At 38.2% G+C, this 27,705-nt stretch overlaps 1 protein-coding gene across 8 annotated transcripts in view; it reads right to left on the bottom strand.

Moving 5' to 3' along the window:
* The window catches only part of LOC105203454 (nucleoporin NUP2), a 233,973-nt gene that overhangs the window by 29,429 nt on the left and 176,839 nt on the right, over positions 1 to 27,705 (bottom strand). For all 8 annotated transcript variants that reach the window (XM_039457391.1, XM_039457390.1, XM_039457389.1 and 5 more), the window contains one exon: positions 25,810 to 25,908. In XM_039457391.1, coding sequence (XP_039313325.1) covers positions 25,810 to 25,908 — 99 coding nt within the window. Of the gene's footprint in view, positions 1 to 25,809; positions 25,909 to 27,705 lie in introns of those variants that run through there.

Below are 27,705 nucleotides of genomic sequence, written 5' to 3'. Positions count from 1 at the left end.
GACTCTCTAATAAACGTATGTCTGATTTCCACAGTGAAGAAAGAAATCTATGAAACTATAAAGATAAAAGTCTAATGAAGATCTGATTTACATTGTGGAAATAAAGTCTCATGGGAATACACTGCCGCGAATTTCTCAAGAAACTGACTCAAATGCTTTATAGGATCTACATAAGACCTACGTGGGACCTACATGGACGTACATGGGATCATTACGGTTCTATATATGACCATAATGGTCCCATTTCGGATTTTGCGACATGTTGTTAATATTTAGTGGATCTCTAATAGATACCTATCTGATTTCCACAGAAATAAAAAATCTGTGAATTTATGAAAATAGGACGAATGTCTAATGAACGTTTGTCTGATTTCTAACATGGATATTATAAGGTATCTTATTAATATCTTATAGCGTTCTCAACTGCAGAGGATTTTAACCCAGGGTTCTGGGTTAAAACCCACTGCAGTCAAAAATGCTATTATTATGATATCCTTAGACCATCGTGTTCAACAGGTTGAAATCTATAAAATTTACTATGCTTTTTTCTTTAATTTTTATTAATATGAAAAACGGCCTTTTTGTAATATTGTTTTTTTATATACAGTGCGTTGCATTGATACTTAGGGTACCTATTTTAAGGATCACCTTTCTTTCTTGGTTATTTTTACGTTCATGACCGAATGCTGCGTCAACGACATGAAGTAGGATAAAGGGTCTCGCACATGAAATACATAACATGAGCACAACATAAGACCCATGGACCAATGAGCATCCAACATAAAATCGCCATATTGATTTACATAAGATTTCCGTTGGTTCAGAAGCCCTATGCTAAGCTTATGCTCTGTTATGCATTTCATGTGCGAGGCTCTTAAAGGCCGCGACATAGGCTTTTGCATAGCTGCATAACCGTATGCATAAGGAAGTTCATTAATCCGTTAACACATGCATAAGGAAATGGACCAATTAAAGGCCTTACACATGAAATGCATAACAGAGCATAAACGTAGCCAGAGAGGAACCTGAGAGCGGTTGCGCCGGCCTTTTTCTTATAACGCTAAAATTCCCGGCGCACTAACGACGCACATCCATTCTGGTCGGAATATAAACTAAAATTACATTCATTTTGCGACACTGTCAATAAAAATGGTTCAAGTCTGTGCTAAAATCATATGGTAGGGGTACCCCCACTACATAATTTTAGCACAGACTTGAACCATTTTTATCGACAGAGTCGTAAAATAGATGTGATTTTAGTTAACATTTTGGCCAGAATGGATGTGCGTCGTTAGTGCGCTTGGAATTTTAGCGTTATAAGAAAAAGGCCGGCATAGCTGCTCTCAGGGGAGGGTTCCGATAGCGCACATCCCGATAGCCCACCAACCAATCATCTTGACTTATCTAACCCAACCTATGAAAAATCTCTAGGCATTGTGAGTGGTTTGTGTGCTATCGGGACCCGCCGCGCTCTCAAGTTCCTCTCTGGCGTAGCATAAGGCTTCTGGACCAATGCAAATCTTATGTAAATCAATATGGCGACTTTATGCTGAATGCTCATTGGTCCATCGGTCTTATGTTGTGCTTATGTTATGTTATGCATTTCATGTGCAAGGCCCTTTAATTTCTTTATGCATCCGGTAATGCAGATATGCAAAAGCTTGTGTCGCGATTTTAATAAGCTTTTTACAATAAGCTATTAGTCGGTATCATAAGTCATAAACCATAAAAGTTGACCAATCACAGTCAAATGTGAAGAGAATATTCGATTGTGATTGATCAATTCTTGTGGCTTATGACTTATGATACTGACTAATAGCTTATTGTAGAAAGCCTATAAAGGCTATAACACACGTCTTCCATAACCGTAACTATAAGACATACCGTAAAAATTAGTCAATCACAGTCAAGATTCTTATTTCTTAATTTTCGACTGTGCTTGGCTAATTCTTACGGTACGTCTTATGGTCATGGTTATGAAAGGTGTGTGTTATATAAGGCTTGTTTTCTATTCCTGCACTGGAACGTTCCTTCTTGTTTTTGCTAACTTTCAAACATCTATCTATTTTATTTTAAGTGTATGTACACTAATTTAAAGAGTTCAAGAACAGAAAACAAACGGATAATCTTAAGGAGACCAATTTTGGGTGAAAACAGTGGACCCAAATTTCATCGTAAAAATGAGTTCGGTACTTGGTCACTCGCGTCTCATGAACGATAATACTATCGTTTCTATTGGCTAATAGTCCTTAGAACTTGTGGTAGGAGTATCCATTATGCTTAGAAACAATAGAAATAATAGTATTAAAGTTCATGCGACGCGAGTGACCAAATACCGAACTCATTTTTACGACGGAATTCGGGTCCACTTTTGCTACTCTTTGAGCATAAAGTTCGGTCTCCTTATCCTACTTCATGATCAACGATCACCGCAACATTCGATCATGAACATAAAAATAACCAAGAAAGAAACATGGTCCCTAAAATCAGTATCCCAAGCATCAATGGGTACGTTCTAATATTCACTGCGAGTACTGGCTGTACTGCGAGTGCGTTCCGATATACGTGACAGTAAGTTTTCGAAGCATGCTTATGCTCATATGACGTCATAGATTTTGTCGTCACTTCCTGCTTTCGTTACTGCAGCTCGCGAGGTGAAGCAGTCGTAGCATGGTGGAAGTAGACATGGTGTGCGCGAAACTCGTAAACCACGCCCCTTTTTCGCATCGAGAGACTGTAAGTCCCCAAGTCTGCCAACTACGAAAAACTAAATGTTTGATGATATCAGGTTACTATAACTGTTTTGATTGCATCTTTGTCACACTCTGCTATATGTTCGTTGTGTCCTTTTCTCTCATACCTGATACATATCATTATGTCTCTGAAGGGTACCAAATAATGTATCCCTCTGATGAATTAATTCATATTAGTAAAATTGTTGAAAAATGCTTTATAAATTTTCATGGTGACTACTTTTCCCAAGAAAATTATGTAATACACAAAATAATTACACTTGTTAAAGAAAATATCGAATACTATCAATGCATTCTCGATGAAATATTATAATTAATGTTTGGTACGAACTCGTACTTATATACGAGTAGAAAAATAAATAAAAAATATGTTCAAAAAAATAGTAGATTAATGTTAACGTTACGGCTGAAGAAGGTCAAGTAAGACCGAAACGTTTCGTAATCACAATCTTTTTAGATTTTAATAAATTTATTAAATTAATAATCGTCTTGCTTGTTTACGGCCTATAATTAATCTGTGATTTATAACACGAGCGCGAAACCATTGGTTTAAATATATCAGAGTTTTTTTTATATAAATAAAAGTCGTTTATTATTATCCTTTATTATATTAGTTTTTTTCCTTTAATATTATCTTACATTTATATACTTTATTATTATCTTACATATCGTAGTTGTCGTTAAATAAAATTGACCAGAAATAATCAATTACAATTGGTATTGAACTGGTCACAAACAGGAGATTTTAAAACCAGCTCTTAGAAATTGTAATAATATTACGATATTCTTTGATTACTATGGAAAAGTTTATTTATAAAAGCTCGCGATGCTAGAAATGGCTAGAAATCGGTCCGAGTTCTCAGATCGAAAAGTTTGTAACCAATCAATGTTTAGCTTTTACGGAAAAGTGACAAGCTAATTGATCACACAGTTCTCAGCTCGAAAAGTTGCACCGAGTTTTAGCATTGTGGAGATGAATCTTAAGATTTTCTTTTCAAAATTATCGACATCTTCCATACGTTTTTTATATCGAATTTAATGTACATTTTATTATAATTATACGATAAGTGCAATCATACGACATTCACGCACGTATATGATAAAAAGAGACCGAAAGAATACTAAATGACGTGCGTGCAACGAAAACAAACACATTCAGTTGTAACAACTTTACGGAGTTAAACAAGGTTGGTACACATGGGGACTTACGGTCAAAAAATAAGTGAGAGGGCAAAGAATTAGAGAGAGACGCTTGCAAACTGCGCACACCATGTCTACTTCCACCATGAGTCGTAGTGAAAATGGCATGGCGGTGATAGCGGTCAAATTCAAAATATTCTCTGATTTGCATAATTGCAGATCATGAGCATTAATGTTTATTTATGAATATAAGCATGTGATAATCCAGCTTGGCTCATGAACCCTTGTATATTACATTGTTTTTAAATTTTTCCAAGCCTATATATATTATTTACGGACTTTATTTGATATTATAATAGCGTTTTCTTAAATGGTAAATAATTTAGCAATATTTTTCTATTTTTATCTGATTTTTTTAAATTTTAATATTCAAATTAATAATAAAATTTAAATTTAATTTGTAATATAAATAGTATAAAATTTGCTACAAAATTACAGATAATAGCATCACTGTCATCTCTTTAATATAATAATATATTTTTTATAATATCTACACTACTCTATATGTCAAATCTAATTACATATAAAAATTTTTATAATATATTTTATTTTTTCACTGAAAATGTCTTTGGAACCGTTGATCGGTATATGAAATCATAATATTTTCTACATATTTTTATAATGCACACGCGGTATTCAAGTTTTAACACCTTTTTAATCATTAACAATATTTATCATATCCCATACAGCACAGAAAATTCCAGCAACATTGCAGCAACGTTGCAATGTTGCAGATTGTAATGCAATATTACGGAAACATTGCAGAAACATAAATTAACAATATGCCTGCAACATCGCATATGCCAGTAATATCCGGAAACATGCAATATCATAATTTTTTAATAAAGTAGTGGCAATGAAGAGCCAAAGCAGAATATTCGCGTATAATAATATATTAATGTAACTCATCCATAATTATTCATCCGCATTTAGCAAATTAAGGTCGGGCGACGTTACTAAATTTTCCGCTGAATCTCTACATTCTCTAAGAGTACAACCGTCCATATATCGACTGTAAGTCGACTCATCCAAGTCAGGCTTTCGAAGTTGACTTCAAATCGACTTTGCATAGACGTCTGCAGACATTCTTCAAATGTTGACTTTAAGATGTCTAGAAAAAGGCATGCGGTTCCGTGATGCTGTGTGCATCATAGTATTGTTAAGAAACATAAATATTTATATCAATAAACAAAATAGGTCCGTGTATGGAGAAACCTCGATCTACAGCCCAATGAACAAACAATATTTTTTAATTGTTTTTTTAATAAAAATTTTTTATATTTAATTTAATAGTTGTATTATATTGATATATATTTTCTAATTGCATCTTATTTAAACAAATAACAGAAAAGTTATTCCAGATGCTATTCTGTATTTGCAAAATTAGTAAAAAAACTATAATTTAATATTTGTTTATATAAATATTGTGCTTTAGTTATACATATTTCATTTTTTTGATAACGTATATTGATCTGATCTACAAGTTATATATATATATCAGCGTAAAGGTGTTCACAGGTCATCATGAGGGATCAGTTCGCAGCGATCATGGAGGTCAAGCAACGTTCACTGGAGTCGCGACTTGGATGGGTGACCACTTGGAAATTTCCGAAAAAAATTCGCGAGATTTTTTTTGTGAATGAAATGTTTTTTTTAAATGTTACACAAATATTGTTTTGTTCATTGGAATTATGTAGTGTAATAATATTTATGTGAATATTTTGGAAAAATGGGATGTTTCAATGCAATGTTTCAGAAAGCGGACATCTTAATGTTGCTGCAATCTTCCAGCAATGTTCCAACAATGTTTCGCAATCAAAATGCAATATTACAATGTTTCAATGAAATCATTCTGCAATGTTCCTGGAATCTCTCTGTGCTGTATGGGAAAGTACTAGTTCCATGAATTAAAGCTATATTGCCGTGATGACATAATTTTAATTTATTACTGAGAATCGTAATTCTATTTAAATTATTTTTTAAACAAATCTTTGAATCCGAGTAAATTTCTTTATGCAAATTAAAAATTAAAACAGTGTGCAACCAAATACCGTGGCATTCCATATACCGCTCGCATAACGCAGAGCAGAGAACACCACATTTCTCCATAATATTACGTCGTATCATGCTTTCTCTCTCTCTCTTTCTCTTTCTCTCAAGTGCCAAGCGAGAAAGATGCACGATAAACCGCGCCCCATCACCTTCTGCCTGCTTTCCGATCTCCTCCGCGCTGCCACGTGCATGCGCGTCTTCGCGTTTGTGGCAGCCGAGCGCTAGCACGCTGGCCGGTAGCTATTGCTGCTTCTCTCTCTTTACTGCACCGCCACTCGCCACTGCTCCTAGCTTGGCGACAGACGGGCGGATCCGCGTGCAGTAGGCAGGAAAAATACGCGCTTATTCGCCGAACTTTACTAATTTTTAAATCGTTAACTATTGCAAATAATGAAAATTGGTGAAGGACTTTTCTTTTTAGTTTGACTTACTCTATCAATCCACGAGAGCAAAAATGATTGTTTTCTGACACCCTATATAACTAAAATATGTGTACGAAAAAACAATGTTATAAAAAGACCATTTTTGCCTGTTAGTAGAAATTAAAGAAAAAACATAGTATGTTTTACAGATTTCAACCTGCTGAACATGATGATGCAATTAGTTTTCATTAAAAATGTAGAGAATATGTCATTTTTCAAGTCCGAGTAATGATCTTGACAACATATGTCAAGATCAAGACTACTGGAGGTTAGGTCAATAAAATCGTTTATTATTAAATTGACTTTCAATTTAATAATAACGTGATATTACCATTTCATGTTTAACAACTGTGTTTTAAAGACCGAATATTTATTCAGCACGTAATTTCGTATAAAGTTGAAAAATATGTGTAAAATCACACCAAAAACATTAGCATTAAAATCTAACATTATGGCTTCTCAATTGCTTATATTGGGTATTCATGTAACGATCGAGTTCTCTTATTATTATAATTTATTCACGCACTTTAGCATGCATTCTTATTAAACATTACTGATTGTTACAAAAAATATTGGTGAGATCCTATATTACTAATTGACTAATTTAATATAAAATATTTTAACAAATAGATAAGCTCATTTATGTAAAAAACAATTTAATATGAATATTAGACCAAAATAACGAGCAATATTTTTTAATAGATTTTGAGAGGTTTTCTACAATACAGTAATGTTAATAAATTTTTAAGCACAGAAATGTTTCGATTTTATTTGATCTTTTTTAACCGACTAATACAGATTAAATCATAAATTTGCGAGTAATCGTAATTTGATAGTAAGGTGCTCGAATTGTTAACTATAATCAAAATTTTGATATGACTAACAAAATGTATTGAACATATTTACGCAAAATTATGGTTGATAGCGTTTTCCTGATCATCTTCATTTTTGAAAGTCTATGCTCCAATCATGAAGTAAGATTAAGGAGAGGTAACTGCAGAAATTGAAAGTGGTCACAAAAAATGTTCCGTTTTCGCTGAACGGAATAATTTAGACCATAGCGTCATTATGGAAACATTAATGACTCTTAATGACTGTTTGGTTGTTGTTAACGCCATTACGCTGATATATGGTAAAAGAGCTGTATAAAAATATAATAAAAACAAAATTGTCGTTAAGAATTACAGAGTAGACTTGCTAGATTTGATTACTTCACTTAACTTTTGGAAGAATTGCTGCCTGGATATTTACAATCCGCAAATACAAATAATTAACTGGATATTTATATTAATATTCGGATCTATTAAAAAGATACATCTATTCTAATTATCAATATAAAATATATTGCTCATAACTAACTATTTATATTCAATTAATGCGTAAACAATTTTAAGTAATGCAAACTGACTTTAGTTAAAGTTTAGTTGAAATAAGCTACAAGTAATTCTGTATTCTAAATTTTATACATTACAAATAAAATGTACTTAACTATACTACTTAGGATGTATTCCAAAAATTCTATCAAAAATATCTCTTTTAATAATAAGGTTGGTAACACTGTAACTAACTACGCTGTGTACCGTAATAAAAGTTGAGTTTGTGATTTTGTTAGCTTGCACAGACCATCGGAGAAGTTAGTTTAATTTTTTGTAATTTAATTATTTATAAAATAATTTTGACGACGTATTATTTATTAAAATAATTCTAATCATGTATTATTAAAATAATATTTACTAACAATAATTTTTATTTTAAAATAGAATTTAAGCAAAAGATGGATTTCCAAAAATTCTGTGAAACTAAAAATCGCAAGTTCTGATTAATTTTAAATTATTAATTGTAAGTAAATTTGATTATATCCGTTTGTGTGCACTAATAATGCGTGATAAAATTTATTCTGTTTAAGTAGTTTAAGGAGAAGCTACAGTAGCTTAGCTGATAAATGTTATTATATTAAATATATTATAATATTTTTATAATATTTATAAATATTATTATAATATTTTTAAATAAGCACAAAAAAATTTTGAGCACGAGGTTTAACTTAACTCAGGCAATACGATACAGCATTAAGTTGTCATGAATCATAAAGGTACTAGAGAGAGTCACGCCTAATATTTTTCGGACCTAGTGGAAACCAATTCAACTTGGGTTATCGTAAACACCCAAATTCAACTTACATTAGGGAACACAGCGTAGTTAGTTACAGTGCTACCAACTTTATAATTAAAAGGACTATTTTCAATAGAACTTTTGGAATACACCCAGATTGTATGTATATATACTGATCTTGACTTACTTTATGATACTGATTCAATATGGCTACGCTATGGTTCAAATTAATCCGTTCAACGAACCCGGAAAATTTTTCATGACCGACTTTTTTCTCCTCAGCCGATGCAGAGTTATCTCTCCTTAATTTTACTTCATAGATCCAAGAATGTCGATAGAAGTCTAATATACCGTTTGGATCATCACAACTCGATTAACTGCCACTGTATCTCTAATTTGTTGAGTAATAAATTCCATTATTAAATGGTATAAAAAATTTGTGGCAGTTGTAAATAAATTATGACTCAGTTGTATAATTATGAGCAAAGGATTATTTCCAACCACTCGGTTCAACAAAGTTTCACACAGAAAATCGAACAGAATGGTTGGAAATAATCTCTTGCTCATAATTATACGACTAAATTTATACGACTATCACAAGTTGTTTATATCACTTATTAACCCCGAATTAAAATAAAAGATACAAAACGATAGAAAGTGCCTGTTGAAAGATATAATTCTGCTTGAGTTGATAAAACTATACATTGTTAGAATTACGCGGGCTTGCTTGAGTAAGCCGTACAGATCGATGAGATGGCGCATCGATCCTGTATTGGTAGGAGATGTTTCCGCTGCAAGATCCCTTGGCCTCTTTCTCTCGGGAGCGTTCCTTGCGTGTGGTCAACCAAAAGCGTGCGAGCAAAACGGAGCGAGCGAAACAGAGCGAGCGAGTGGAGCGGCAGACAGAGAGAGAGGGCAAGCGATAAGTAGAACAATTGTCTCGCATGTTTTTATTGTAACAATTTTGTAGTAAATACCCGCGACCCGATCAATTAGTAACACATCGTGTGTACTGAATAATTAATATTAAGAAAGTCACGGTCACACCGTTCTCGTCAGAAGACGGTGGAATCAATTTTGTATTGCTCATTTGTGTTGTTACCTCAGAGAATAAATATGAGAATTTGTGAACATAAAATTGTCTCGAGTCACTACTAAAACAAAGAACAAGAAATATCCACCGTTCCTCAGCAGAGTCATTCGACGTATTCGTTTTGAATAAAAGTAACCAATCTCTAACAGATTATGGGCCCAGACCGACTCATGGCTGGCTCAATATATTAAATAATTTAAAAATACAAAAGAGTAAAAAACGAAGCAAAGAGAGGGTTGAGACCGTGACAAAATTAGGTCATTGAAAGTACGTAGTAATTCTGATGAAAATTTGAGCGCGAAAGCCGAGAAAACGCAAATAAGTAAAGTGCTGTTGAACCGCGAAATACCGGCATTGTGGGCACGTGCACAGAGCATGTGTACACAGAGCTACGGGCGGAAAGGCGAAACTCGGAAGCGAAGTCAATAAACACGCGGTACCAAACAAAGAATTTCAGAATATTGAGTAAATAAAAGAAATACGTTAAATCAGAAATTGAAATAGCACGGTCGCTCACGGAAGACTTTGCAAACATTGAAAAATTAACAAATAATGAGAATTTTCAGACGTAGAAATTTCAGCTAAGCATATTGTTTTGCGCACACGATTTATACAAAATAGTCACTGAGGAAACTCCCAAAGCCAGAAGGGATGCGGCGTGGAAAAAGAAAGACGCACACGCGCAAAAATACATTGTCACGACAATCGATAAACAATCGCTTCTTCACATAATGCATTGTACAACGTCACACGAAATGTGGACAAAAATCGCGAACATTTATGAAAGTCGGAACAACTAATCTGTAACTTGATGCAGACATTTTACTCCACGGTGTACGATAAGAAAACGGATATTGCTACGTAAATCAGTAAGTTGCGAAATATAGTGTATAGATTGAAAATGCTTCAGAGAAAAAGATAGATGATAGTATGTTAATTTCTAAAATTTTGTCCACTTTGCCTGAGCATAAACATTTCGTAAGCGCGTGGAAATTATCTGAAAGAACAGAGAAAACGTTGGAGAATCTGACTGCTAGATTGATCGCGGAAGAAAATAGAAATTGCTCTAAAGAAGTTGAAAACAACACTGTGGCATTCAAAGTGACACAGCAAAAATGCTTTAAATGTAAGAAAACCGGTCATGTGGCAAAATCATGCAAAATGAAAACAAACACCAAGTATAGTGGACAGACGAAATGTTTCAAATGTAACAAGCAAGGACACATAGCCAAAAACTGTTCCGAAAATAAAAATAACGAGAGATGCGGCATCTGCAAGAAAACAAATCACAAGGAAAAGGATTGTTTTTACAAGAACAAGAAAGAAGACACTGATAAAATAGCGTTCCTGGCGACGGAAATGAATCAACCCGATGTATGGATAGTGGATTCAGGGAGTACCTCTAATATGACCAACAACGCAGGATATTTCAAAGACATGAAGAAGAATGATAGAGCAATCGGAGTAGCCAATTTGAATGAGTCCATGAAGGCAAAAGGACTAGGCAGCATCGAATTTGATAAGTGCCGACTGAGGGAGGTAGTGTACGTACCTGAACTCAGTACAAATTTATTGTACGTAAATGCCATAACCAAAAGCGGTGGTAAAGTAATTTTCACGAAAACTGAAGTCATGGTGAAATACTTTGATAGCGTTGTCTTGAAGGGCTCGAAACTAAAGAATGGCTTGTTTCAGATAAAATTAAAACCAGCGGACAAGTACAAAACGTATCTGGCAGAGAATAAAGAAAAAAATATAACGAGCTGGCACAGGAAGCTAGGACACATCACACAGAACAACCTCAGGAAACTCACGAAGCTGAGTGAGGGAATGGATGATATTTCGCAGGCTGACTTAGAGAAGCCCACGGAACTCTGTGCAACGTGTCAAGAAGCGAAGCAAGCAAGAACAAAAATCGGAAAAATCAGGGCGAGAGCGACAAGACCACTGCAGATAGTGCATACTGATCTGTGCGGTCCCGTTGATCTCGGTACATGGGACAAAAAACGCTACTGTGTAACATTCTTGGATGATTATACACACTACGTGATGGTCTACCTGGTAAAGAGTAAATCCAAAGTGCCACAGACTATCAAAGAATACATATTGAGGGAAGAAGCATACTGGAACCTGAAGGCGTCTAAGCTGCGCTGTGATAATGGAAGAGAGTACATAAATGATAACGTGCTGACATGGTGCAGAGAACGGGGAATACAGATCGACAATACAGTGCCATATACGCCTCAGCTGAATGGCAGGGCTGAGAGGTTAAACAAAACGCTGATGGACAAAGCGAGAGCATTGCTGTTCAACTCAGGTTTAAATAAAGAAATGTGAGGCGAGGCAGTCTACACCTCAGCCTACTTACTGAATAGAATGCCGAGTGAAACATTGAAGACCACTTCGTACAAGATGCGGGAAAAAATCAAACCAAATTTGAAGTCATTTCAAGTATTTGGCGCACAAGCGTATGCCAAAGTATTTGGTCCACTGAAGAAACTAGATAAAAGAAACGAGAGGCATATATTTGTCGGATATGCACCGACGGGATATCGATTGTGGAGCTCGAGAAAAAGAAAGATAACAATATCGAGAGATGTGAAATTTAAGACACATGAAGCAAAAACTGATCAATATAAGACTAGATGAAATGGAAGAAACTATAAGACAAGATAACCAAATAGACGATCAAATACAAGAAGAACTATCGGAAGAAGAACTATCGGTAGAAGAACAAGAGGAAGATGAAGAACAAGAAGCACCTGCAGACACGTCAAGCAGAAGAAAATCTGAGAGGAGCAGGAAGCAACTTGATTGGTATCGTGTCTACGTCATGCTGACGTACACGGAAGCAATAACAGGACCTACAGGAAGAATTGGATCCAAGCAATAGAAGAGGAGAAACGATCGCTAAAAGAAAACGAGACATGGGAAATTGTGGACCCGAAACGAGCTGAGTCACAGAAGCCGCTGAAAAGCAAATGGGTGTTCAAAGTCAAAACAGATGGCACGTACAAGGCGAGATTGGTAGTTAAAGGGTGCAAACAAAAATATGGAGTGAACTATGAAGAGACGTACAGTCCGGTAATAAGCATGGTTGCACTCCGGAATTTCTTTGCCATTGCTGCGGCGAAAGGTTACTCAATAGTGACGTTTGATGTAAAGACTGCATTTTTATATGGAGTTCTGGAAGAGGAAGTCTATATGTACCCGCCAGATGGATATAAAATGAAGAACAAGTTGTGCAAACTAAAAAAGGCCCTGTATGGATTGGAACAGAATTCTTTCTGCTGGAACACGAAGTTTACAGACTCCTAAAACAAAACAACTTCAAGCCACTTGAGACTGAACAATGTCTCTTCAAAAAAAAGAACAGCGACTCCATACTGGAAATCTATGTAGATGATGGAATTCTGATAGGGAGCAATTCAATAGAGTTGGCACAGATAATTGAAGAACTCGGCACCGAATTCAAGATGACGGCTACGGAAAATCTAAGAGTGTTCGCTGGATTGGAAAAAATAAGAGAAAACAAGAAAATCAAATTTACACAGAAGAAATACATTGAGAAGATTCTGGAAAACTATGGGATGAAAAATGCGAAACCAGTAACGGTACCGATGCTGAGAGGGGAAGAAAGTAAAAGACGGCACCGAGGCACAAAATATTTCCCTATAGAGAGCTGGTTGAAAGCATGTTATACACGTTGTCCAGAACAAGACCCGACATCTCCTACGCAATGAACTACAGCAGTCGGTACGCAGAAAATCATTCGCAAGAAAATGTAAATTATATAAAACGCATTATGAAGTACCTCAATGGTAACTTAGAACAAGGATTAACGTACGGAAATGATAGACCAGATGATATACTACGAGCATACTGTGATGCGGACTTCGCGGGTGATACCGAAACCAGACGCAGCACAACGAGCTACATTATCTTCTATGCGGGTGGAGTCATAACGTGGCTTGAAGAAGCAGTCCATAATAGCCCAGTCCAGCATAGAAGCTGAGTACGTAGCGGCAGCGGAATGCTGCAAGAAACTCGTGTATTTGAAAACTCTGTTTGAAGAGCTGATAGATAAAAGACTGAAAATAGAACTAAACATTGATAACTAAAGCGCGATGATGTTGATCACCAATGGGGTGATCAGACGATCAAAACACATTGATGTAAAGTATCGATTTGTGCATGACCTTGTGAAACAAAAAATCATAAAATTAGAATACTGTCCTACAGACGAACAGATAGCGGACTCTCTTACCAAACCGTTAAATAAACAAAAATTTGACAAGTACAAGAAGGATCTTGTACAGTAGAACAAGTAAAATTAAGAGGGTGTGCTGAAAGATATAATTCTGCTTGAGTTGATAAAACTATACATTGTTAAAATTACGCAGGCTTGCTTGAGCAAGCCGTACAGATTGATGAGATGGCGCATCGATCCTGTATTGGTGGGAGATGTTCCCGCTGCAAGATCCCTTGGCCTCTTTCTCTCGGAAGCATTCCCTGCGTGGTTGACCAAAGGCGTGCGAGCGAAACGGAGCGAGCGAGCGGAGCGGCAGACAGAGAGAAAGGGCAAGCGATAAGTAGAACAATTGTCTCGCATGTTTTTATTGTAACAATTTTGTAGTAAATACCCGCGACCCGATCAATCAGTAACATATCGTGTGTACTGAATAATTGATATTAAGATGATTAGGAAAGTCACGGTCACACCGCTCTCGTCAGAAGACTGTGGAATCAATTTTGTATTGCTCATTCGTGTTGTTACCTCAGAGAATAAATATAAGATTTTGTGAACATAAAATTGTCTCGAGTCACTACTAAAACAAAGAACAAGAAATATCCACCGTTTCTCAGCAGAGTCATTCCACGTATTCTCTTTGAATAAAAGTAACCAATCTCTAACAGTGCCAGAAACCTGATTCAAAACAATAAAATTCTATTGTTTTGAATCAGGTTTCTGGCACTTTCTATCGTTTTTTTTATCAGGGAACAATTAATGAAATTAGTATTATTACTTAACAAATTAGAGACGTAATGACAATTAATCGAGTTGAGAGGTTCCAAATATTGGACCTTTATCGACGTTCTTGACGATTACATTATCGAATCATAGACTTTCAGAAATGAAAATGGTTAGAAAAACTCTACCAACCATATGATTCTGCGTAAATATGTTTGACACAATTTGTTAGTTATGTCAAAATTTTGACTATAGTTAACAATTTGAATGTTACTATCAAATTATGATTACTTGAAAATTTATGATTTAATCTGTATTAGTCGATTAAAAAGGATCAAGTAAAATCGAAACTTGTTCCGTGCTTAAAGATTTGCTAACAATACTGTATTATAAAAGATCTATTAAAGAATATTGCTCATTATTTTGGCTTAATACTCATAAAATATTTTGATTGACTGCTCCAAGAGAAAAGTTGTAATAGAAGAAAAGCTGTAAATAACTGTGGTCAATTGCATCATGTGGTCAAACAGGACTCCCGAAGAATATCATCACATGTCTCAATCGACGCGTTGTTTGGTGAATTTAAAAAATGTATTTAAAATCGTATAAGAAGTATCAGTACTAAAATCTAGCTGTGACTGTTAGAACTTTTTAATCATTGAAAATTGAATTTTTTTTCAATGTTTTAGTTACTTTGTTACTTTGAAGCATTGTAGCCTGATGAAACGTTAGCGAACAAAAAAATAACAAAAATTATATTAAAAAAAACTTTCTAAGCTTTAAAATACTTTTAAATTAGTGCAATAATTTCTTGCAATAATGTTAAACTTTTTGTTTAAAGACTCATTTCTTATAAAATATCTTTTAACTTTGAAACTAAAGAGTATATAAAAAAAAAAGAAAAGAGGAAAAATGTTTATTATAATGTGTTTAAATCGCATAAACTTTTTTGAAATGTTTTAAAAACATTTTATTTTTAATTTTTTTGTGAAATGAGTAGAGAAAAAGAGGGTATTATGGCTGCTATCGACTATATGGCTACCTCTATTATTTCCGTTATTAAGTGACGTATTCTAACAATTGCTTATGGAATTATTTGTTTAGTAGCCTGCCGTTTTTTAGTGATGTTAATATGACAATACATAATGACTGACAATTGTTATAAGGCACTTTTTATACTTTTGAGCACCTCTAAACTTTTTCAAGGTATACTTTTAACCTTTACCCTTACCGCACAAAGAGATTGCAGGAACATTGCAGAATAATTTCATTGAAACATTGTAATATTGCATTTTGATTGCGAAACGTTGGTGCAACATTACTGGAAGATTGTAGCAACATTAAGATGTCCGCTTTTTAAAATATTGCGTTGAAACATCCTATTTTTTGCAAAATATTCACATAAATATTATTACACCACATAATTCCAATGAACAAAACAATATTTATGTAACATTTTAAAAAACATTTTTTGCCAAAAAAATCTTGGGAATTTTTTTCGGAAATTTCCAAGCGGTCACCCATCTAAGTTGTGATTCTGGTGAACGTTGCAAATCCGTGATCGCTGTGAATTGATCTCTCATGATGACCTACGAACACTTTATGCTGATATGTGTATATAACTGGTAGATCAGATTAATATACATTATCAAAAAAATGAAATATATGTATGTATAATTAAAGCACAGTATTTATATAAACAAATATAAAATTATAATTTTTTTTACTAATTTCGCAGAATAGCATTTGAAATAACTTTTCTGTTATTTGTTTAAATAAGAATGTAATTAGAAAATATACACCAATATAATACAATAATTAAATTAAATATGAAAACATTTTTATTAAAAAAAAAACAATTAAAAAATATTGTTTGTTTATTGGGATGTAGATCGAGGTTTCTTCATATATGGATCTATTTTATCTATTGATATGAATATTTATGTTTCTCAACAATACTATATGATGCGGACGGGATCGGATAGCGCATAGTGCGATAGTCCACCAACCAATCATCTTGACTTATCTAATGCAACCAACGAAAAAATTCTAGGCATCGGCCGCTGTTAGTGGTGGTGTGCTATCGCTTCTGTGCGCTATCGGGATCAGCCTATATGATGCACACAGTACTACAAGACCGCATGCCTTTTTCTAGACGTCTTAGGGCCAGTTTCACAACTTAGTTTAACCGGAGTTTAAACCTTTAAACTTGGTTTACGGTAAATATTGTGTCCCACAACTGTCTTAAACCTCGGTTAACGTTGTTAAACTGCGGTTAAAGTTGAACGGCGAAATTCGGGCGTTTAAGGTAGATAACCGAGGTTTAATACTGCAGCGCTACTGCTTTCAGTAATCTTTCGAGTATTGTACTTCATGGCTGATATCTCCACGGAATTGTAAAAAGGTTATGTTGCAAGATATGGCTCTGGAATATGTTGTAAGAAATATGCGAGCCGCGGCGAAAGCGACAAAGCGAACGGCGGCCGACCGATGGCGCCAGGTGATCGGCGAAGCGAGCGGGAGCGCGAGCTGTCATGCTCCGAAATCATGACACGGTACGTCATAGCGGACCGTTAAACGAAGGGCCAATAGAATATCGATAGGGGCGCGAGCTCCAAAATCGCGCGAAGGAGAGATTTCGAGGACTCGAGAGAGAGCGAGCCTGGGGACCGGTCGTGTCCCAAGCCGGAGTCGTGTCGTGCCGTGCCGAAAGCCGTGCAGCCAAAGGCTGAATAGTAAAGCTTGTGAGAGTGCCGAAAATAAAGTGTCGTCGCAACGCATCTTGTCGTATCATTCACCCTGCTCCCTTCCCTGGACGTTCAAGCAAGAACCAGAGTGCCGGGCCAGCCATCTCTTGCATTGGAGCACGTGGCGAGAGAGTGGAGCCGGCTTACAGGAGGACAAGGAGCAGAGGTATTAAGTCGTGTCGTGTCGTGTCGTGTCGTGTCGTCAGAGATAGGAAAAGCGTGAGAGAAGCCATCCGGGAAACATTTAAAGTCGAGTTCACCAAAAGGAAACGTATCTTTCAACCTCAGAAGTGGGATCACTCCCAGGGAAATTACTCCCAGCGCCGTCAGGGACAGGATCAGGGATTGAGCATTTCGCGCCGTCCGCGAAGGCAACGGGCTATTCCCCATTGCCGCGGAAAAGCGAACAGTGTCGTCGAGTTGTAAAAGCGCGGCCCGCAGAAAACCGTTACGGCGGTAGGCGAGCGCGCGCGAAATTTGTCGTGTCGACACGCGCCGGCCGCGTGATATCGGGCGTGGCGCGACGCGTGAAGCCGGAATACGTCGAGTCAAAGAACCGAGAGTGCGGGAGTGCGCGCGATCCCAAGTCGAAGGAAGTGTAGCGGAGTCCACCGCAAGAGACTAGAAATGGATTGCGAGCATCTAGAGAATGCGGCGCTAGAAGTGCTGCAAAAGGAAGCGATAGCCTGCGGATTGCCGTTCACACCAGACCGAGCGGCCTTAATAGAGTCCATTCTCTCATACAGAGAGAGGAACCTCCGAGCGTCGGGGCGGGCGACCGGGCCGGAAATCCGGGAGAGTCGGCAGCTACGGAGCAGCTCCGACAGACGGTCGAGCTGCTAGCGCAGAATATGCGACAAATGCAGCAGGAAATGTGCAGCAAGAGTTCAGGGCGGAGATATTGAACCGCCTGACGCCGTCTTGCCGGAGAATCGGAGTCGAAGCGGAAGGAGTCCTGGAGGAACGACTTCCGGAGACCGCGGCGAACGAATCGCCCGCGACGATCGCCGGATCCACTGGGAGTCAAGAGTGGGGAAGACAGCAGGGAAGACAGCAGAGGCTTCCTCACGGCAATTTGACGCAGTGACTGGCGACGCAAATCCCTGAATTTTCGGGTTCACGGGATGAGGATGTGGCCGTCTGGGTACACCGTGTGGATCGCGTGGCGCGCATCCACGACGCTCCCGATGGGGTCACATTGTTGGCCGCTTCATCGAAACTCACGCGAAAAGTGAAAACGTGGTACGAATCGCTCGATGGAGAGGGCATCGAGTCGTGGAGAGCTCTGAAGGCAGAGCTCCTCGCAATATATCAGCGCAATGATCTGGCGTACAGATCACTGCAAAAAATAGAGGCGAGGAAATGGCATCATCAAAAGGAGTCCTTTGATGACTACGCCATCGAAAAAATCGCTTTGATGAATCGTCTGGACTTGTCTAGAAAAGAGAAGACGCATCTGCTCATAAGCGGAATCGGCCACAGCGCTACCAAGTCGGCCGCGCTGTCGGTAGCCGATCTTCCGCTGGAACAATTCATGGTTAGGTTAGGTGCGAGATGCGCAAGATGCGATGCATCGCGGAGGGCGTCTCGGAGTCCGAGAAGAAGCCGAGCGCCTCCGCGAGCGCGCCGAAGCCGAAGGATCCAAGGGAGGCCACCTGCAGGAACTGTGGCAAGCGGGGGCACGTACATACCACATGCCGAGCGGAAGCAACCTGTTTCTACTGCAAGGCGAAGGGGCACCGACAATTCGATTGCCCCTTGGTGAAGAAGAAGACCGAAGGACAGCCAGCTCGCCAGAGGCCGGCCGCAGTCACGGCAGCCGCGGTCTCCGCCGAACCCGAGGAACGGGAGGAGGTGGTAACAGCCGTGGCACAGCAACAGGAGACCAGGTTGGAGCTCACCGGATCCAGCGTGCGAGTAAGATTGCTGAACGTAGCGAATTGTAGGACCGTAGCGTTGGTCGACACGGGTAGTCCGGTGTCATTAGTTAAATTAGATCTCGTGGCGAATTATATCGAAGAAGACAAAGAAAAATTGCTTCCTCCGAGAAAGCAGTTGAGAAGCTTATCTTGTGACCTCTTAAAGGTCGTCGGGCTAATAAGGCTAGACCTTCGTATCGAGGCGCTTGGAGATAGCAAATTTTCAAATAACTTCTATGTTGTCGAAAACTACGCATGTGACGCGCCCATGATTCTCGGCCGTGACTTCTTGGCGCACGAAAAGCTCTCGGTCGCGTACCGCGAACACGAGGCCGGGTCGTGCGACAGCGTAGCAAATCTAGAATTGTTTGCGAAACTACCGGAATGCGAGGTCGAGGCCACGCTGAAGAGCCTCGAGCAAATATTAGAGAACATAGAAACAGATGTCGGGGTAGAAGGGAAGAGGAAAATAGTCGAGATAATTTCGGAAATCGAGCGTACGGACGTAGCACCGATCGACGACGGGTATGCCGTGAGAGTGCATCTTAAAGATGACTCGGTCTATGCGTTCGCTCCCCGCCGCTTCGCGCACGGCGAGCGAGTGCAGATGCGAGATATCATTGACGATCTGCTGGCGCGCGGTATCGTCCAGCCGAGCATCTCGCCGTATTGCGCCAGGGTGATTCCTGTCCGGAAAAAGAATGGCACCATTAGGATGTGCGTCGATTTGCGACCGCTGAATAGTCGCGTACTTAAACAAAAATATCCTTTTCCGCGGATTGAAATGTGCTTGTCCCGACTAACGGGAAAGGTTATCTTTACGCTTCTGGACTTAAAGGACGGATTCCACCAGATTCCGGTCCACCCGGACAGCATGAAGTACTTTAGCTTCGCGACGCCGGACGGGCAATTTGAGTACAAATACCTGCCATTAGGGTACTCTGAAGCCCCGGCGGAATTCCAGAAGCGACTGATGCAGATCCTTAATCCGTTAACGCGACAAGAGAAACTGATAGTGTACATGGACGATATATTGATAGCGTCCGAGACAGTAGAAGAAAATTTAACAACCGTGAAGGAAGTTTTGTCGATTTTGAAAAGATATCGGTTTGAGCTGAACTACGAAAAGTGCCTTTTCCTGAAGAAAAAAATCGAATTTCTCGGGTACATTATATCCGGAGAGGGAATCACGCTGAGCGCGCGGCACACGGAGGCGATCCGAAATTACAAAAGCCCGTCGAACGTGCACGAAGTACAGCGATGGTTAGGGCTAGCGAGCTACTTTCGGAAATTCATTAAAGATTTCGCGGTGAAAGCAAAGCCGATACAGGACTTATTGAAAAAGGACGTCGCCTTTAAATTCGACGAGAATTGCGTCAGATCGTTTGAGACGTTAAGAAGGGAGCTCACGGAGTATCCCATTTTGAAAGTGTACGATCCGGGCGCCGAAACTGAGCTGCATACCGATGCCAGCAGCCACGGCCTCGGAGCAATCCTGCTACAAAAATCGGGTAACGGCCAATGGGCCGCCGTCGCGTATTATAGCCGTACGACAAACAATGCCGAGAAAAATTACCATAGTTACGAATTAGAAATGCTAGCGGTCGTGCGGGCAGTAGAGAGGTTTCACATTTACCTATAAGGGATAAATTTCAATATACTGACCGATTGCCATGCGTTAGTGTACGCGGTGAACAAAGCGAGCCTTAACCCGCGGATTGCTCGCTGGACCTTGGCGCTGCAAGGCTACCAATTTGAATTGACGCATCGACAGGGGACAAGGATGCAACACGTCGATGCGCTGAGCCGTTGCATAGCCTACATTAGTGAAAGGCCGCTAGAACAAGAGTTGGAGATCCGTCAGCTCACGGATCCTCATGTTAAAGAGATAGCTCACGAATTAGAATTTAAAGACAGCGATAAATTTGCCCTTGTCGATGGGTTAATTTACCGGAAAGAAGACGATCGCCTGAAGTTTGTCGTTCCGGAACCCATGGTCGCGAGCATAGTAAGGGCATACCACGACGACATGGCCCACGTAGGGCACGAAAAAACGTATCAGGGAATTCGAAGAAATTACTGGTTTCCGAGTATGCGTAAACGCATACACAATTACCTTGAGAATTGTCTGACGTGCATCGTTAGTAACGAGTCTCCGAATAGGTTGGAGGGCGAAACCGCGTTATATCCTTCACCTTCCGCACCCATGCAGCAGATACACGTCGACCATTTCGGACCGTTGACGCTAACGAAGGACGGCTGGAAGCACATCCTAGTAGCCGTCGACGCGTTCACGCGATTCACTTGGTTATTTCCCACAAAGTCTACCACGACGCGCGAAACGGTCAATGCGCTCGAATTTATTTTCGCCACGTTTGGTAGACCGGACGAGCTAGTGAGCGATCGCGGGACAGCGTACACGTCGCAAGAATTTACCGATTTTACCGAGCTACACAAGGTGAAGCATCGTCGAGTAGCCGTAGCCGCCCCATGGGCAAACGGGACGGTGGAACGGGTGAATCGATTCATTAAAAGTTCGCTAATTAAAATGATCAAAGACCCTAACGAATGGAAAGACCATTTACCGCGCTTACAGTACGTAATAAATAATACCTACCATGCGGTAACAAAGAGTACCCCCTCCATGTTAATGCTCGGGTACGATCAACGTAATCACCTTGATTCCGACTTAGCGCATTATGTACGGGAACTGATCGCCGTTGATACTAACACCGACGAGCAACGAGAAGTTGCATCGAAAGTAGCCCGTCGGGCGACCGACAGTGTACGACAATATAACAAAGAATATCGGGATAGCAGCAAGCGAAAACCGACAATGTATAACGTAGGGGAATTTGTAATGATAAGAGATACTCAGACAAAGCCGGGTACGAGCGGGAAACTTAAACCGGAGTATAAAGGACCTTATCGAATCGACAAGGTCCTCGGCAGTAACCGCTACGTGGTCAAAGAAATACCCGACTTTAATCTGGCTCCCCGCCCATTAAACACCATACTCTCGTCGGACCGTATGAAAAGATGGATCAGGCTCGACGCTCCGACAAGCGTATGATGTATTTTTGCAATGTAACCTTAGAATCACAACAATTATCCACTCGAGTCATTAGATATAAGAGAGAGAGCCTGTATAGTATTAAGATAGATTATAAGATAATGCGACGAACTAGAATTAATTAGCCTCGCCGATTGTAACTCGCCAATTCTCCTGCGGAGGTATGCGATCGATATTTATAAGACGTCTGCAAAATAAAAATCCACCCTCCCCCCACTTCGGGACGAAGCAAGGTGTGAATGGCCGAGCTGTAAGAAATATGCGAGCCGCGGCGAAAGCGGCAAAGCGAACGGCGGCCGACCGATGGCGCCAGGTGATCGGCGAAGCGAGCGGGAGCGCGAGCTGTCATGCTCCGAAATCATGACACGGTACGTCATAGCGGACCGTTAGACGAAGGGCCAATAGAATATCGATAGGGGCGCGAGCTCCGAAATCGCGCGAAGGAGAGATTTCGAGGACTTGAGAGAGAGCGAGCCTGGGGACCGGTCGTGTCCCAAGCCGGAGTCGTGTCGTGCCGTGCCGAAAGCCGTGCAGCCAAAGGCTGAATAGTAAAGCTTGTGAGAGTGCCGAAAATAACGTCGTCGCAACGCATCTTGTCGTATCATTCACCCTGCTCCCTTCCCTGGACGTTCAAGCAAGAACCAGAGTGCCGGGCCAGCCATCTCTTGCATTGGAGCACGTGGCGAGAGAGTGGAGCCGGCTTACAGGAGGACAAGGAGCAGAGGTAATAAGTCGTGTCGTGTCGTGTCGTGTCGTGTCGTGTCGTGTCGTGTCGTCAGAGATAGGAAAAGCGTGAGAGAAGCCATCCGGGAAACATTTAAAGTCGAGTTCACCAAAAGGAAACGTATCTTTCAATATGTTATCGTCATCTGACGATGAAGATTTTGTGCAAATAATAAATCGACGCCCGAGAATAATTAGAAGACGACCGTCATATTTTGAAGAATTTGATGACATTGACTTTTATGCTCGATTTCGCTTAACCAAGGAATTTGTTACTGCAGTCTTAAGAGAAATCAAAGAAGAAATTTCTCATAAAACAGAACAGTAAAAATAGTTTTGTAATATTATTAAATTAGTACTTATAGATTACATACTATAATTACGATGACCATATATGTGTTTTTCCAAAGAACAGTTTTTTTTTTATTTCGAGTGGCTGTCTTTTAGATTTATTTATTTTTTTCAAAACTCAATTTTGTCTTTTATTCTAATCTGTTGTTCTTTATTTTATGAGAAATTTTTTTCTAATTAGTGTTCCAATGTTTAATGTACTTAATAAAGTGTAAATTTTTACAGTAACAATTGAATTTAATTGTTTAGTTCAAACTGATTTGGAAACATGTAAGAAGAAAACTTTAAAACTTTTAAATTTGTTCATTATTTTTTGCTTTGGTGTATAGAACCTGTAATATCTCATTCCCTACTCTTCGGTAACAACCAATCACACTACTTGTTCTAGAAGAAAGATAAGTCTGTTGAAGTTTCTTTGCATTGATTATAGGTTTACGTAACCTAGAGTTAAAATCTGGTTGTGAAACGCGATAGAAGTTTAACCGTGGCGTTAAACTTGACGGTAGTTCAACTAAGCTCGGATTAAACCCAAAGTTGTGAAACTGGGCCTTAGAGTCAACATTTGAAGGATGTCTGCAAACGTCTATGCAAAGTCGATTTGCAGTCAACTCTGAAAGCTTGACTTGGATGAGTCGACTTATAGTTGACATATGGACGGTTGTGCTGTTAGGGATTCAGCAGTAGAGATTCAGCTGTAGAGATTCAGCAGAAAATTTAATAACCTTGTCCGACCTTAGTTTGCTAAATGCGGATAAATAATTATGGATGAGTTAAATTAATATATTATTATACGCAAATATTGTGCTTTGGCTCTTTATTGCCACTACTTTATTAAAAAATTATGATATTGCAATGTTTTTGGAATATTACTGGCATATGCTATGCGATATTGCAGGCATATTGTTAATTTATGTTTCTGCAATATCTCTGAAATATTGCATTGCAATCTGCAACATTGCAACATTGCTGCAATGTTGCTGCAATTTTCTGTGCTGTATGGGTAATTACATGCACTTCCTCATTATTCTTAAACTTGAGTGTATTATCACATGAAGATAAATACACTCAAGTGTTTTTTTTGTTATTTAACTTTTTATTTGGCCGTATACATTTTGAGTTATACAAAGTTAAAACAATAACATGGAATTTTGTTAACCCCTTAACCTACAACTACGGGCATAGTCCATGTACGATGATCGGGCCAAACGTAAATATTACGGGCATAGCTCGTAGTACGATGATCGGGTCAAATATAAATCTCTTATGTCAGGAGTCATCGTATAGTCCCAGATTTTTGGACTATTTTTTATTTCTTTCCAAAGCCAGGACTCTGGTAGTTGATCGTCATCGGATGTATCATCAATAACTAATTGCCTACACTTTCTTCGAACACGACATATATCGTCACTACTGTCACTTTCGTTAGCAAAATTATTAGCACAATTCTCACTGCTTTCATCACGAAATCTTTTTCCTAAGAACATCTTGTGGGGTTGCTTCTCTAGAATTTATGAAAGTAAATTTTGATGTGCGATTTTTTCTAAGAATAACTTGAAACTGATCACGATACGAAGAGATAATAGGAATACATCACGAACTTGTCTGTGCTATTTACAAACCGCGACCGTCCTACCACGAGCGATGCCCGTAATATTTACGATTGGCTCGATTAGCGTATTACACAAGTCGTGCGAATGGCTCGAAGGCTGCGCAAACTTGTTTACGTTTCCGGCCCAAAATTCTCAAACGTAAATCGTAGGTTAAGGGGTTAATATGGTTTTTCAAACAAAATTTTTATATCGAAATATTTCTTCGATAAATCGATTGTCATTCTAAAGAGCAGTGTTTAAAAACATTAGAGACATCAGTTTATGCTTGTTGTTTAATGTTAAACAGAGATGAAATGATATTTTTAATGAAATTTCTAATGGTATTTCTAAAACTTCTGAACGCAGTAACATTCTAAATCGGAATAATTTTAAACAATGGAAAATTAAAAATATATTTTTTTGTAACAAGGTACTGTGTTTTTTTTAAACTAAACTAATTTTTTTAAATTATTTTTATAGATAGCCATATTACAACCACTTTTTTTCTTCCACCGATTATGCAGTACATTAGATTTTTATATATCGCATCCTATATAATAAATATTTTATTACTTTGTGTCTAGAATCTGTCAAAAAACACTCTGACGAATGTAATCGTTCAAATTTTAATAAAAAATATTAATTGTAAACAAAGTTATTCAATAAAGTGAAAATGGGTGCCATATTACCTTCTTCTACTCTATAGTAAAATCTTAAGCGTGCTTAAATTTTTGTACGGTAGTGTTCAAAAAGTTGAAATTGTAATATAAAAAAGTAAGAAATAATAAATAATAATCTATTACCTGGTATAGAGTTCTTCTCGCAGATTTTGGTTTTAACACCAAAACTATATTGCGGTGATTTAAACATTTTCATATGCTCGGGACTATATGTACCGGGAGCTGCAAAATAAATTGTAAAATGTTTCTGTGTATTCTAAAAGAAAAGTCTTAATTGTTATACATTTATCCCGTGCACAAGACTGCCAGGTATCATACTAGTACTGTGTATTATACATACATATATTTAACAAAAACATACATATAACAACATACAATGATTACACATTTATTACACATGTTTATTACAACAATTCCGCAATAAAATCGATAGAATTGAAACGTTAAGAGATTGAAGCAGAGAGAGAGAGGGGGGTAGGGGGAGGTGGAAGAGAAGGGGGGAGGGGGGGCGGAGGGAGGAGGGAAAGAGAGAGAGAGGAAGGGGTGGAATTCTTATTTTCGGTAACTATTTCATTTTTCTGCTTTTCTAATAAACACCAACTAATACTAACATTCCAGATAACAACACATTTACTTTTACCAGCATATTGCTCGTAATCTTATCATATACGTTACTGTCAAAATTATAGTAACTGAATCTGCATTTGTTGGCAAATTAACCTTTGCCTTGACGACATGACAACTTTGGATAGCAACTTGTCAGCTTTGAAATTGTCATTACTCAAATTTATTGCTGTTATTTTGTCATAATTTTTAGATTACACAATACATATTGTATGTGTATGGTGTCCAATGAAAGGTATAACTTTAATGCTTTGATGCTGTCAACTGTTAACAATACATTCATATTATTGCGTGTTACTTCAATGTCATTATATTTGAAATTGTTGATAAAAGCGTAGGTTGTTTGTTAAGTTTTGAGTCGAGTAATAAAATACTTATATTTTTTAGCAAAATCGGTTTTATTTTTTAATAATCTTTTTTTAACTCAATTGATCCATTCTTTTTCTTATTCATTCCGTCATTAAAATAGATTTGGTCAAGTATTGACCAAATCCTCCTTTATGGTGGCAATTACTTTATTATTGGTTACAAATTTTTTTCTTTCAGTTATTTCTTCGTATTCGGAAATAAGAAAAAATCGCAGATTAGGCAAATATAGGGAGGGAGAGAACAATTGGTAATTCAATAGCGTAATTTATGCAATTTGATTACATAGTGTTGCGTGCCCGCCCTGGGAAAGCATCTAATATCGTTTCGCGCGAGGCGATCAATAAGCGCGAACAGAAGAAGATCGTTCCTTGTCAATGGTTGTTATGTGATTGTCGTTGTCTTGATCTTTAAAACGTGCTGTCGTGTATTTACATTAAAGTTATTTTTATTAAGTCTGTCTTCTTATTTCGTGAGTGCGCATGTTATTGTCATAGCCTGAGAGTGTGAGAACGAGACGACCTTCCCGGTCGTAACATTTTTGTATTAAATGCGTTGTATTAAATGTCAGCAAACACGACACTTATACAGTCAGCTTTCTCATATCCAAATCTTTATTTGCCTCTATTATTTTTTTGATCATCCAGTATAATTCCCTAGTAGCACAGTACATTGGCTTTACATTGGTTAACATTGGCAAAACATTGGTTATGTTGGGAGTACATTGGCCAATATTTCTCCATGAAGAGCCAATATTGGTCATAGAATTAATTGCACATGTACTTGTAATATTGCTCGCCAATTAATATACAATATTGCACTTACGTTGGAAGTGCATTGGCCAAGATTTGCCAATTAAAAGCGAATATTGTTTTTTAAAGAAACGGTAATGTGCTGCCAATGTCAATAGTTGTACAATATTGCATTTATATTGGAAGTGCATTATTGGTCAAGATTTCCCAATATAAAGCGAATATTGGCTATAAAAGAAATATTAATGTACTGCCAATGTGCTGTCAATGTTACGAG

Source organism: Solenopsis invicta, chromosome 14, assembly GCF_016802725.1.
Source record: "Solenopsis invicta isolate M01_SB chromosome 14, UNIL_Sinv_3.0, whole genome shotgun sequence".
NCBI lineage: Eukaryota > Metazoa > Arthropoda > Insecta > Hymenoptera > Formicidae > Solenopsis > Solenopsis invicta.
This window is presented reverse-complemented; position numbering and strand designations above follow the sequence as displayed.